This window comes from Bombyx mandarina, chromosome 18 (genome assembly GCF_030267445.1).
Source record: "Bombyx mandarina strain Sakado chromosome 18, ASM3026744v2".
NCBI lineage: Eukaryota > Metazoa > Arthropoda > Insecta > Lepidoptera > Bombycidae > Bombyx > Bombyx mandarina.
Genome location: NC_143224.1, coordinates 9,341,052 through 9,354,035, shown reverse-complemented (window position 1 = coordinate 9,354,035; position 12,984 = coordinate 9,341,052). Strand labels below are relative to the sequence as shown.

At 42.9% G+C, this 12,984-nt stretch overlaps 1 protein-coding gene across 4 annotated transcripts in view; it reads left to right on the top strand.

Annotated features, from left to right (window-relative positions):
• Positions 1 to 12,984, top strand: part of rsh (Rap GTPase activating protein radish) — a 319,148-nt gene that overhangs the window by 301,710 nt on the left and 4,454 nt on the right. For all 4 annotated transcript variants that reach the window (XM_089734679.1, XM_089734678.1, XM_089734681.1 and 1 more), the window contains 6 exons: positions 8,724 to 8,868; positions 9,326 to 9,583; positions 10,246 to 10,375; positions 10,597 to 10,760; positions 11,337 to 11,568; positions 11,944 to 12,105. In XM_089734679.1, the coding sequence (XP_089590805.1) occupies positions 8,724 to 8,868; positions 9,326 to 9,583; positions 10,246 to 10,375; positions 10,597 to 10,760; positions 11,337 to 11,568; positions 11,944 to 12,105 (1,091 nt within the window). The remainder of the gene's footprint in view (positions 1 to 8,723; positions 8,869 to 9,325; positions 9,584 to 10,245; positions 10,376 to 10,596; positions 10,761 to 11,336; positions 11,569 to 11,943; positions 12,106 to 12,984) is intronic.

Here is a 12,984-nt window from a genome sequence, read left to right as displayed (position 1 = left end):
TATTTGTTTTGTTTTAGTTATTTTTGTGTTCGTGGAACATTTGCCGACAAAGTGTTTTCCTGCAAGTATTTATTTGTTTTGTTTCTTTTTGTAATTTCTGTTTTGTTGTGCTTTTTCTTTGTCCTGTAGTAATCGCGCCGCATTGCCACCTGTGTTCAATAGAACCGCTCAGGTCCGAGAAGTTGGGGCCTCGCCGCAAGGCGAGTGTTTCAAGACCCGGGGCCGCCCCACCTGGGTACTCAACGATCATGGACGTTGTATTCGCGGAATTCCTCCGACTTCGCCACCCACAGCTCGCCTCAGAGTTTCTGGCCTTCAAGGCCAATCACACTGCGAGCCCTCTCGAGGACTCCGCCGCGCTCGCTGCTCCTGCGTCGCCTGTACCTGCGTGCAGAGCTTCTGCATTGAGCACCGCAGCCTCTGTCGTGCCTGCCGCTCCCGTGTCGCCTATACTGGCGAGAAAAGCTGCTGCGTCGTCCGCCGTGACCATCGTTTCAGCTGAGCGATCATCCGCGGCCTCCGTCGCGCCCTCTAAAACACCTACACTTGCTCGTAGGTCGCCTGCACCCGCCTCCTCGTGCTCCGACTCTGACTCGGACATGGAGGTCGACCTCGCCCCCGCCTCATCGACGGATGGATTCACCCTGGTACAGAAGGGTAAGAAGCGTGCCGCGGAGTCTCGAGCTCCCGCGGCCGCTAAAATTAGCAAAGCCGTGAACGCGTCGCGCCCCCGCCCTCAGACTCCCGTTGCGCCCCCAGCCCGTGCCACTCCGTCGCCGCGTCCGGTGGCACAAAATAAAACCCAGACCCCTCCCCCGGTTATCCTTCAGGAGAAAGCAGCTTGGGATCGAGTTTGCCTGGCCCTTAAGGCCAAAAATATAAATTTCACGAATGCCCGTAACCTCGCGAACGGCATTCAAATTAAGGTTCAAACACCCGACGACCATAGGGCCCTCTCTTCTTACCTCCGTAAGGAACGTATAAGTTTCCATACTTATACGCTCCAGGAGGAGCGCGAACTCCGCGTTGTAATACGCGGAATCCCTAAAGAGTTAGATGTAGAGCTCGTCAAGGCCGATCTGTTAGAACAGGGCTTTCCAGTGAATTCTGTGCACCGTATGCACACCGGTCGCGGTAGGGAGCCATATAATATGGTTCTAGTCACCCTCCAGCCTACCCCCGAGGGTAAGAAAATCTTCAACACACAGACCGTCTGTAGGCTCTCCGGTATCGCCATCGAAGCCCCCCATAAAAAAGGCACTCCTAGCCAGTGCCATAACTGTCAATTGTACGGGCACTCTTCCCGTAACTGTCACGCGCGCCCCCGATGTGTTAAGTGTTTGGGCGATCACACCACGGCCCTCTGCGCTCGCGACCAAAAAACCGCGACGGAACCGCCTAGCTGCGTCCTGTGTCGAACACAGGGTCACCCCGCGAATTACCGTGGTTGCCCCCGAGCCCCTAAAATAAATCGCCGCGTCGCCCGCCAAAACCGCCTCCGAGCTTCCGGCCCAGACATCAAAGCCACGGCACCCTCTGCGTCGCAGGCTAAGCCAGCGTTCGTTCCGGCGGCGGTGCCCAGTGTCTCGGCCTGGGCAAAACCGCTGCCGTACACGAACACGGCTACAACTCCCTCCTCCGCGATTCGTCCCGCCCCCGCGACTCGTCCCTCTCCCGCGACTTGCCCTCCGACCGCGTCCGAAAATCTCGCTTTAGCGATCGACTTCTTTCAGTCGATCAACTTTGAGCGCGTTAACGCTTTGGGCGACGCCATTCGCGCTGCCTCCACTGCACAACACTTTATCGCCGTTGTGCAAGAATACGCCGACGTATACGCGTCATTAAATACGTACGTCCTCCCCTCACTCCGCCGGTAATCAATGGCGTATATCAGTAGAATGAAGCCCCTATCCGTAACGATAGGATTTTTTAACGCTTACGGTCTCGCAAATCAACGTGATCAGGTTTCTGACTTTTTGCGTGACCATCAAATTGATATCTTTTTAGTGCAGGAGACCCTACTTAAGCCCGCGCGCCGTGACCCTAAAATCGCGAACTATAACATGGTCAGGAACGACAGGCTCTCTGCCCGTGGTGGTGGTACCGTCATTTACTATAGAAGAGCCCTGCATTGCGTCCCGCTCGATCCTCCCGCGCTCGCTAATATCGAAGCATCAGTGTGCCGAATCTCACTGACGGGACACGCGCCGATCGTTATCGCGTCCGTTTATCTTCCACCGGATAAGATCGTTCTAAGCAGTGATATCGAGGCGCTGCTCGGTATGGGGAGCTCTGTCATTCTGGCGGGCGACCTAAATTGTAAACACATCAGGTGGAACTCACACACCACAACCCCGAATGGCAGGCGGCTTGACGCGTTAGTCGATGATCTCGCCTTCGATATCGTCGCTCCGCTAACCCTGACTCACTACCCGCTAAATATCGCGCATCGCCCGGATATACTCGACATAGCGTTATTAAAAAACGTAACTCTGCGCTTACACTCGATCGAAGTAGTTTCAGAATTAGATTCTGACCACCGTCCCGTCGTTATGAAGCTCGGTCGCGCTCCCGATTCCGTTCCCGTCACGAGGACTGTGGTGGATTGGCACACGCTGGGCATCAGCCTGGCTGAATCTGATCCACCGTCGCTCCCGTTTAACCCGGACTCTATCCCGTCTCCTCAGGATACCGCTGAAGCCATAGACATCTTAACGTCACACATCACCTCGACATTAGATAGGTCATCGAAACAAGTTGTAGCGGAGGACTTCCTTCACCGCTTCAAATTGTCCGACGATATTAGGGAACTCCTTAGAGCTAAGAACGCCTCGATACGCGCCTACGACAGGTATCCTACCGCGGAAAATCGTATTCGAATGCGTGCCCTACAACGCGACGTAAAGTCTCGCATCGCCGAAGTCCGAGATGCCAGATGGTCTGATTTCTTAGAAGGACTCGCGCCCTCCCAAAGGTCTTACTACCGCTTAGCTCGTACTCTCAAATCGGATACGGTAGTAACTATGCCCCCCCTCGTAGGCCCCTCAGGCCGAGTCGCGGCGTTTGATGATGACGAAAAAGCAGAGTTGCTGGCCGATACATTGCAAACCCAGTGCACGCCCAGCACTCAATCCGTGGACCCTGTTCATGTAGAATTAGTAGACAGTGAGGTAGAACGCAGAGCCTCCTTGCCACCATCGGATGCGTTACCACCCGTCACCCCGATAGAAGTTAAAGACTTGATCAAAGACCTACGTCCTCGCAAGGCTCCCGGTTCCGACGGTATATCTAACCGCGTTATTAAACTTCTACCCGTCCAACTCATCGTGATGTTGGCATCTATTTTCAATGCCGCTATGGCGAACTGTATCTTTCCCGCGGTGTGGAAAGAAGCGGACGTTATCGGCATACATAAACCCGGTAAACCAAAAAATCATCCGACGAGCTACCGCCCGATTAGCCTCCTCATGTCTCTAGGCAAACTGTATGAGCGTCTGCTCTACAAACGCCTCAGAGACTTCGTCTCATCCAAGGGCATTCTCATCGATGAACAATTCGGATTCCGTACAAATCACTCATGCGTTCAACAGGTGCACCGCCTCACGGAGCACATTCTTGTGGGGCTTAATCGACCAAAACCGTTATACACGGGAGCTCTCTTCTTCGACGTCGCAAAAGCGTTCGACAAAGTCTGGCACAATGGTTTGATTTTCAAACTATTTAACATGGACGTGCCGGATAGTCTCGTGCTCATCATACGGGACTTCTTGTCGAACCGCTCTTTTCGATATCGAGTCGAGGGAACCCGCTCCTCCCCACGACCTCTCACAGCTGGAGTCCCGCAAGGCTCTGTCCTCTCACCCCTCCTATTTAGCTTATTCGTCAACGATATTCCCCGGTCGCCGCCGACCCATTTAGCTTTATTCGCCGACGACACGACTGTTTACTATTCTAGTAGAAATAAGTCCCTAATCGCGAAGAAGCTTCAGAGCGCAGCCCTAGCCCTAGGACAGTGGTTCCGAAAATGGCGCATAGACATCAACCCAGCGAAAAGTACTGCGGTGCTATTTCAGAGGGGAAGCTCCACACGGATTTCCTCCCGGATTAGGAGGAGGAATCTCACACCCCCGATTACTCTCTTTAGACAACCCATACCCTGGGCCAGGAAGGTCAAGTATCTGGGCGTTACCCTGGATGCATCGATGACATTCCGCCCGCATATAAAATCAGTCCGTGACCGTGCCGCGTTTATTCTCGGTAGACTCTACCCCATGATCTGTAAGCGGAGTAAAATGTCCCTTCGGAACAAGGTGACACTTTACAAAACTTGCATAAGGCCCGTCATGACTTACGCGAGTGTGGTGTTCGCTCACGCGGCCCGCACACACATAGACACCCTCCAATCCCTACAATCCCGCTTTTGCAGGTTAGCTGTCGGGGCTCCGTGGTTCGTGAGGAACGTTGACCTACACGACGACCTGGGCCTCGAATCAATTCGGAAATACATGAAGTCAACGTCGGAACGATACTTCGATAAGGCTATGCGTCATGATAATCGCCTTATCGTTGCCGCCGCTGACTACTCCCCGAATCCTGATCATGCAGGAGCCAGTCACCGTCGACGTCCTAGACACGTCCTTACGGATCCATCAGATCCAATAACCTTTGCATTAGATGCCTTCAGCTCTAATACTAGGGGCAGGCTTAGGGACCCCGGTAACCGTACTCGTCGAACTCGACAAAGAGGTCGACGTGCAACCTAACCCATGCATCAGCCCGCTGAGTTTCTCGCCGGATCTTCTCAGCGGGTCGCGATTCCGATCCGGTAGTAGATTCATTCGCGAAACAATTGCTCTTGAGTTGTTAGGTCTCCTTCGGAGGCGCTCGGGCAGTTGTTAGCAAATCCCACCCCTCTTGGCTGAGCCTTTGCTCGCCCACCTGTCCTGGTGAAACTGGAAAGGCCTTCGGGCCACCAGTAAAGTTTCAATCATAAAAAAAAAAAAAAAAAAAAGTATTCCTGAGGCGGCCCAGTGTAGTCTGTCCATACAACATACAACACTTTATGTTCCCTTTATTAGGCTGTAGAAAGGCAGTAACAAGATTCTCATCAGACAAAATGTCCGTTAAGCCCTTATTTTTTTACACAATATTCCAAGTTAGTAGTTAGTAGATAAAGACAGGAATAATAGGAAATACCCTTTAAAACGCTTTACCTACCGTGTTTTTTTTTATAATAATTTATTTTATTTCAAATACATTTGTTATTTGATTATCCTGAGTCTTATATTTTTCGTGGTCTAAATCTTGAAAAACTCACATAAACCGAATCCAAAGAATTAGACATACATACATACGTTTGAAAACATTACCATCCTTTGGTAATCCGGTAATAAATTCTAATACTGTAATAAATGCGACTCAACATCGATCATCGAATCAATGCGAAAAAAAAATCAGCTGGTAGACTCTGGAGTATTCGAAGGCCGGAGAAGACAGAACGTTCCTTCCGGCTCCTGTAGAAGATGGTATCCCCCTGCTGAAAGTTACGAGACTATCTGAGGGGGTCGTGCGGCGCGCTACCAGCACTCTAGCGCGCCCCTTAAAGTGACATCATAAAAGCGACCGGTGTGAGCCGAATTGAACGTCCTTGGTGTGAGTCTGGTGTTGACCAGGGACCGGACGGACCGCACGGGATCTGAACTCGGGGAGATCGGACACTTGGGTCAGAATTCAGGGGAGTTTTTAGTGGGTAGGGCCCTAAATACCATCCGCGGCCCGCGGTCCGCTCCCAAAATCTACGGATCATCCAGTCCCACATAACCCGCGCATCCGCTGGGCACGGGACTTCCTGGGAGGTTTAGCCCCCTCTCAGAAAAAAAAAGGACTGCAGTATATTGAGAGTTGAGACCCTAGATGGTGTGCTTCGGTAAATTTTTTAATACATTATTACATCTACAAAAAAAACTGAATAATATAGGTGTCACATGAATCAACAGTGGCAGGTATACTAGTTGACATTTTCGTGATACAATACAGGATGTATGAACGTAACTCTTGTAGTATAGTCATTGCTGTTTTCGTGATATGTATAATACAAGGTGTATCAGATATTCCCTACGCAGCCCCTAGAGTAAGTGAAGTCACGTATGTTTTCGACAGAACCTGTTACCAGCACAAACAAGTTAAGTAATTATCATGAAACTGAGATGGCAAGAATAATAAAACGTACTTTACGACTAGAGAAATACGATGGTCCAAAACAAGAATAGTAATGAATATTACTTTGTTTAATAAGATTTTCTTCTTTTTTTTAATGATATTTAGCTGTTAGTATGGGTAAAGATCATTTTATAGTTTGGTCAATTTTTAAATTCTCTGTTACATTTAACACCATTCAGTAATAGCAGTGGCTTAGACAGGAGCAAATTGTATTTAATCTGTTACATACTTCATACTACTAATACATACATATATACATACATACATACATACTTCCTATATATATATATATATATATATACTAATACAATAATACATACTAATGATAAATAGACGAACACCCGCTTCTTCAATCGAACTCTCAAACAAAAGAGAGCTCTTTTGTCGATTTTCGATAACACAAATCGAACGGTTCGTTTGAACCCTCTGGATCTATATATTCGATGAAAAATGTTCTGTGGATTAATTTGAGTTGATTCCATCATCTTTGATCATATCACAACATATTGCCCCACGAACCACACAAATGTGAATATATCTACGTTAAGTCCTCATTTCAATAAGGTCCATTTCAAACAAGTTTTGAAAAGGATATTTATTAATATACAGCAACTTGGTTATGCCCTTGGCATTGTTAATGTTCATGGCCACCAATATCAGGTGAGCCTTTAAAGGTAATAAAGAACCCATTTGAATATTTTATAATTTTAATAATGTCAATTAAGATCGTCTAATCATAACAGTCTTGTCGGCGATCGTAACAAAATTCAAAATATTCATCTCAATGTAAATGTAGAAATAATAACCATGAAATAGATAATATTGTTTTATTTTTCAACTAACTAAATTGTTTAAATATCAACGCGTACACCTCTACAATTGAATTACATAACGTCAATAACAAATTGAATAGACAGATATCATACATTGACTTTGAAATAGGTACGAGAGTGTCCGAAATTGAGTACAATATTATTATATGTTTATCTACCACCCTGTTTTTGTTTTTGACACGCCGTCAATATAACAGAACAGAATTTATATCGAGCTATAAATATCGAGACACAATCCCCTGACGCAACGAACATAAAACGAGCAATTAAATTATTAAACATTCATAGCGACCGTAATTTCTAGAATTCGAAATGTATAATTTGGGTACCCTCGTCAACAAAGTTGAGTTCGAAATACAATCAGCAAGAAATCCTTATTTTATATAGGTCACGGACTACCGACTCGTAATCTGTTCGACGAAAATTTTGATATAACTCACAGAGCTTTACATTTTTTTATTGGGTTCTTGTACTTTTGTAACATAAATCTGCGGACAGGTGTCGCTGTGCTTACCATAATTGGATGCGATTCTACAAACGCTTCATATTCAACTTTATTATGATAGAATGATTAATTGACGGGCTTGGTTTGTTATTAATTATAAAGAAAATTTTATTACTTTTTATTGGCATAAAGTACTGATTGCAAATTAGTTCATTTATACAATGTCAAATACGAACTTTTTTTTATATTTCAATTTATTATTTACTTTATCATTTTATTAATTATTTTTGCTTAGCTCGTTATTGTATAATTTAGGAATCTTAGTAATAAATTACATTTATTCACAGTGTCATAACTGTTATATATAAATTATGCATATCATCAAATACATCAAATATTTGAAATGAATATTACATTTGTTATTATTACCTCTGTAAATGAAATAGTTCGCTAGTTTTAAATTGAACTCAACTTGCTAACCGTAGTATACAACAGAACGAATTCGGTAACACGATACAACTTTTTCCATTAACGGAATTCATCAAGAAATTACACATTTTCGAGGATTGGAAGCCATAGACAAAAGCCGAAATGGGGAAATAATGAGAGTAGTCCCCAAAGCCCTAAGCCTGGCTTATATAAGATCGAACGGTACGCGGACAGATCAAAGACGCCGCCAAGTAATAGATTGCTTCCTCATTGACACAATTGACTAATAAGGGGAGGAATACGAAGGAAGACAGATTTACGAAAAATAATTATTGTTTACCATCCTTATATTGAGGTATACTGAGTCGTTAAGCAGCAATTTATTGAAAAAGGAATACCTACTCAAACATTTCAATTATTATTTTATAGTACTGAACTTTTTTCAGCGAATTTACTAATTATTCTTCTCAATTAATTAGTTTAATTTTGATGACAGATTACTTTCCGCTACATTCGTGCGTACGTTTTAATTTTATTTTCCGACCTAATTTCAATCATGTGTTGCTTCTTCTTAGGTGTTAAACACTTGATAGAGTTGTCATGATCATCATTGGGGCAAAGGCGAGAGTAAATTTAATGTACCTCAAGTCCCCCAAATTGTCTGTTCGAGCCCATCCTATAGCAATCATTTCAGAGACTTTCCAGTGCAGACTTGATTTTTCATGTATACGACTCACAAATTCCTTAACTAATAGTGTTCATATTACATTTTTTTTACAAGAAAATATTATTTATAGGTGTTCATAAAGTCGGAATTGAAAGTAGGAGTTATCTACGTAAAAGAAAATCAGTACACGGAAGAAGAAATACTGGACAACAACGAGAATTCTCCTTTATTCGAAGAATTCTTGCAGGTCATGGGAGAGAAAGTACGGCTTAAAGGTATGATGCACTGCCATATTTTACTGTAAAAGACAATCTCGTGATTGTAAGTGATTATCGTCCACCCAAGCACGCATGAATATGTATGTATCTACGTCCTGGCTATTTCTGTCACGAAGCAATTATACGTCCGGGTTCGAAGAGTGGGCAGCCATTGTACAATACGTTTCGCAATTTTCTCGTGGCGGGTGGTTTTAATTATGCTGTGGTGCTGAAAATAAATAACGCTGTCAATAAAGTCCTAGGAAAATAACTTGCTTAACTATATCTTTGAATCTTTATTTAAAGAGTTTTAACCGCTACTACGATTATGAAACTCTGATTGTATAAATACAAAACGGGCCATAGTTGCTGTAGGCAGCAGCTTGACTGTGCCCCTAGCATTACTGACGTCAGGAGCGACGGTTCTCCCATTTGCTCTAAAATTTCGTGCTTTATATCACTTTTCTTTTAATAGGATTCGATAAATACAAAGGAGGCCTCGACACAGTACACGACTTGACTGGCTTGTATTCAGTCTACACCAATTGGAGGAGTATCGAGATAATGTTTCACGTCTCAACTCTCCTGCCTTATGAGAGACATGATCCTCAGAAGCTGCAAAGGAAACGTCATATAGGCAATGATATCGTATGCGTCGTCTTCCTTGAAGCGGATAATACATCCTTCTCACCGGCATGTATCAAGAGTCACTTCTTGCATACATTCATTTTGGGTAAGCGGTTGACTTTTTCGTAATTCAAATTTCAATGGGTATTTGAAGTCGTCGTGGCCTAACGGATAAGACGTCCGGTGCATTCGTGTTGAGCGATGCACCGATGTTCGAATCTCAGGCGGGTACCAATTTTTCTAATGAAATATGTCCTCAACAAATGTTCACGATTGACTTCCACGGTGAAGGAATAACATCGTGCAATAAAAATGAAACCCGCAAAATTATAATTTGCGTAATTACTGGTGGTAGGACCTCTTGTGAGTCCGCGCGTGTAGGTACCACCACCCTGCTTATTTCTGCCGTGAAGCTGTAATGCGTTTCGGTTTGAAAGGTGGGGCAGCCGTTGTAACTATACTTGAGACCTTAGAACTTATATCTCAAGGTGGGTGGCGCATTTACGTTGTGGATGTCTATGAGCTCCAGTGATCACTTAACACCAGGTGGGCTGTGAGCTCGTCCACCCATATAAGCAATAAAAAAAAATTAATTTATAATATGATTTTGTCTTTATTCAATAGCATTTGTTTTAAAAAACCACCCACCCAATTAAACAGACCTTAAAAACTTTGGGTTGGTCGAAATGGTCGACATTTGGTACCATTACATCAATATTAGATTAGTAAAAACAAATTTTGTTATAATAAAAATCTTAATATTTCCAGTTCGAGTGTCGGCCAAGATTAAACGTCGACCGACAAGGTACGAAGTATCTGTAGTGACGCGGGACGAAGTGGGTGCCTACAAGCCATACCTTTGGGAACAAAGCGTCTTTGATAAAGGTCCCATGTTCAGGTAAATTCAAAACTATTTCTCTTACAACTAGAACCGTGTGCAACTTAAAACATCCAAAACAGCTTTTGACATACTCTGGACAACAAATAATTAGAATGTATAGTCTGAAAGTCAGGAAAGGTTGTGACCTATTTGTGTGAATCGATGGAAACTTTGATTTAGATACGAATCATCGAATATCGTATTTTGCTTTTAACTTTTTACACCAAAACTTATTTCAGAGAATGGTTACTAACAAAAATTGTGAATGGCGAAAGAGCGTCGTACTCGGCACCGAAATTTGCAAGAATGCAAGAAAGAACGCGCAGTCAGATGCTGGAAGACATTGTCGCTAATCTACAGAATCACGCAGAAACGGGGCAAATACCGAAGCCTTATCGAAGAGGTAAGAGCTTAAATAAATTATTCATGATATAGCCAAAGCTGTAACTGGATTTTTACAGTGAACAAAGTATCAAATACTTTACTTTTTATCGCTTAGATGGGGGACTAGCTCACGTCTTCTCTGGTGTTAAATGGTTACCGAAGCCCATAGACATTAAAAACCTAAAGACGTTCACCCACCTTGAGATAACTAACTTGAGGCAACTATTCTGAGACCTTAGAACTCATATCTCAAGGTGGGTGGCGGCATTTACGTTGTAGATGTCTATGGGCTCTTTTTGCCACTTAACACCAGTTGGGCTGTGAACTCGTCCACCCATCTAAGCAATTTCAGTTTTATAATACAACGGCTGCGCTATACTTCAAATTTAAATGCATTACCGCTTTACGCTTTACTTTATTTAAGAAGGGTGATGTTACCTATCCGTACCTACCCAGCTCACAAGCCGCCCTACCGATATGATTAATAAACAATTGTGTATAACTATCTACTTAACAAACCCAAAGAAAACAGTTTATCTATAGTTGAAAATGTTTATCGGCACCACTAATACATGGAGATTAATCTCAATTTCAGGTTCTTGGCGGCCAATAGGGCATATGAGACCCTCTTCGCCTCTTCTAGATTCCGTGAGAGACCAATTCGAAGATTATGATCAACTTGCTAGAGACTTCACCCGAGTTTTTCTGAATAATGAATTGAACACAGCAACAAACGCACAACTTTTCGACGTCGTTTTTCTTGTGGGGCAGTCAAAACAGAAAACCAAATTTATTGGAGTACGGGCCATCCTTGGCGTAAGAAGCAGGTAAGACTTTTTTTAAAGTACCAGCATAAGAGTTGATTACTGTGATGGACTATTAACTATCTTAACTATTTTACTGGTGGTAGAACCTCTTGTGAGTCCGCACGGGTGGGTACCACCACCCTGCCGTTTTGTGCCGTGAAGCAGTAATGCGTTTCGGTTTGAAGGGTGGGGTAGCCGTTGTAACTATACTTGAAACCTTAGAACTTGTATCTCAATGTGGGTGGCGCATTTACGTTGTGAGTCTATGGGCTCCAGTAACCACTTAACACCAGGTGGGCTGTGAGCTCGTCCACTCCTCTAAGCAATAAAAAAAAACTCCCAGTGAATCTATTCTGAATTAATAAGAAAGCTATTGATTTTTTCATCAATTCACAGGGTTTTCCAAGAGATGCTGTACGGCATTCAGACAGGATTCGGGTCTCCTCAAGTTCCCGTTGCCGAGTTACTAGCTCGGCCAGCGCCTACACTGTTGTCTCCAACTCCAGCGAGGCAGAAGAGCAGCAACTTCTTGCAAGTTCCGGACATTGAATCACCAAGGTATATTTTGCAGAAATTTATTAATAGAAGATTAATATCTTATCTATATTATTGATTCTCATGGTAAACAGCTTTGAATCAATTTTTTTTTTATACAAAGACTATCGTGTTGGTTTCATTGACAAATGTTTTAAATTCGTCAGTTTTTTAATACGCTTTTATTAGCTTCAGACGAATATAATAAAAAATTAACTATCCTGAAAAGCACCCCACGCTTTTTTACAATAAAATCATTTTTTCTTACACTATTTTTAATTTAAATTTATTAATATTTATTTTCTATTTTTTAGTTGAATTTTCTATAAAAGCGTATTTTACAGTTTTTAGACTATTATTAAGAAATATAATTGATATCTGACTGTGACTGTCATTTATTATCCGCCAACATCATTCAAACAAGGCTTGAATAAGATGCCTTAATGTAGTTAGTGCCTCGGTATTTTCAAGAGCGAAAATAAAATTATTACCAGAAATTGTATGACTTGAAGACATTTAATTGACACGTATATTTTGCGTTTTCTTCCTTTTTTTTGTTTTATCTGTGTTTATTTTAAAAATATAATAAAAAATTCTAACCTTGAAATAGAAATTGAATTTAATGTTTATAAAATTGAATTTGATATTTCCAAAAGTGAATGCGATATTTATAAAATTGATTTTGATGTTTATAAAATTGTTAAAAACCTATATTGTTTTTTCCACTTCCGTAAACTTTCGCGATCAAGATTTTTAAGCACTATTATTTAACGGGCTCTTAGTAAGATTTTTGTTTTAAATGTGTTCCCCAGCTTATAGAGGTCAGTCAAGAACTTGAGTGTTTTTTTTTATATTACTTAGATAGGTGGACGAGTTCACAGCCCACCTGGTGTTAAGTGGTTA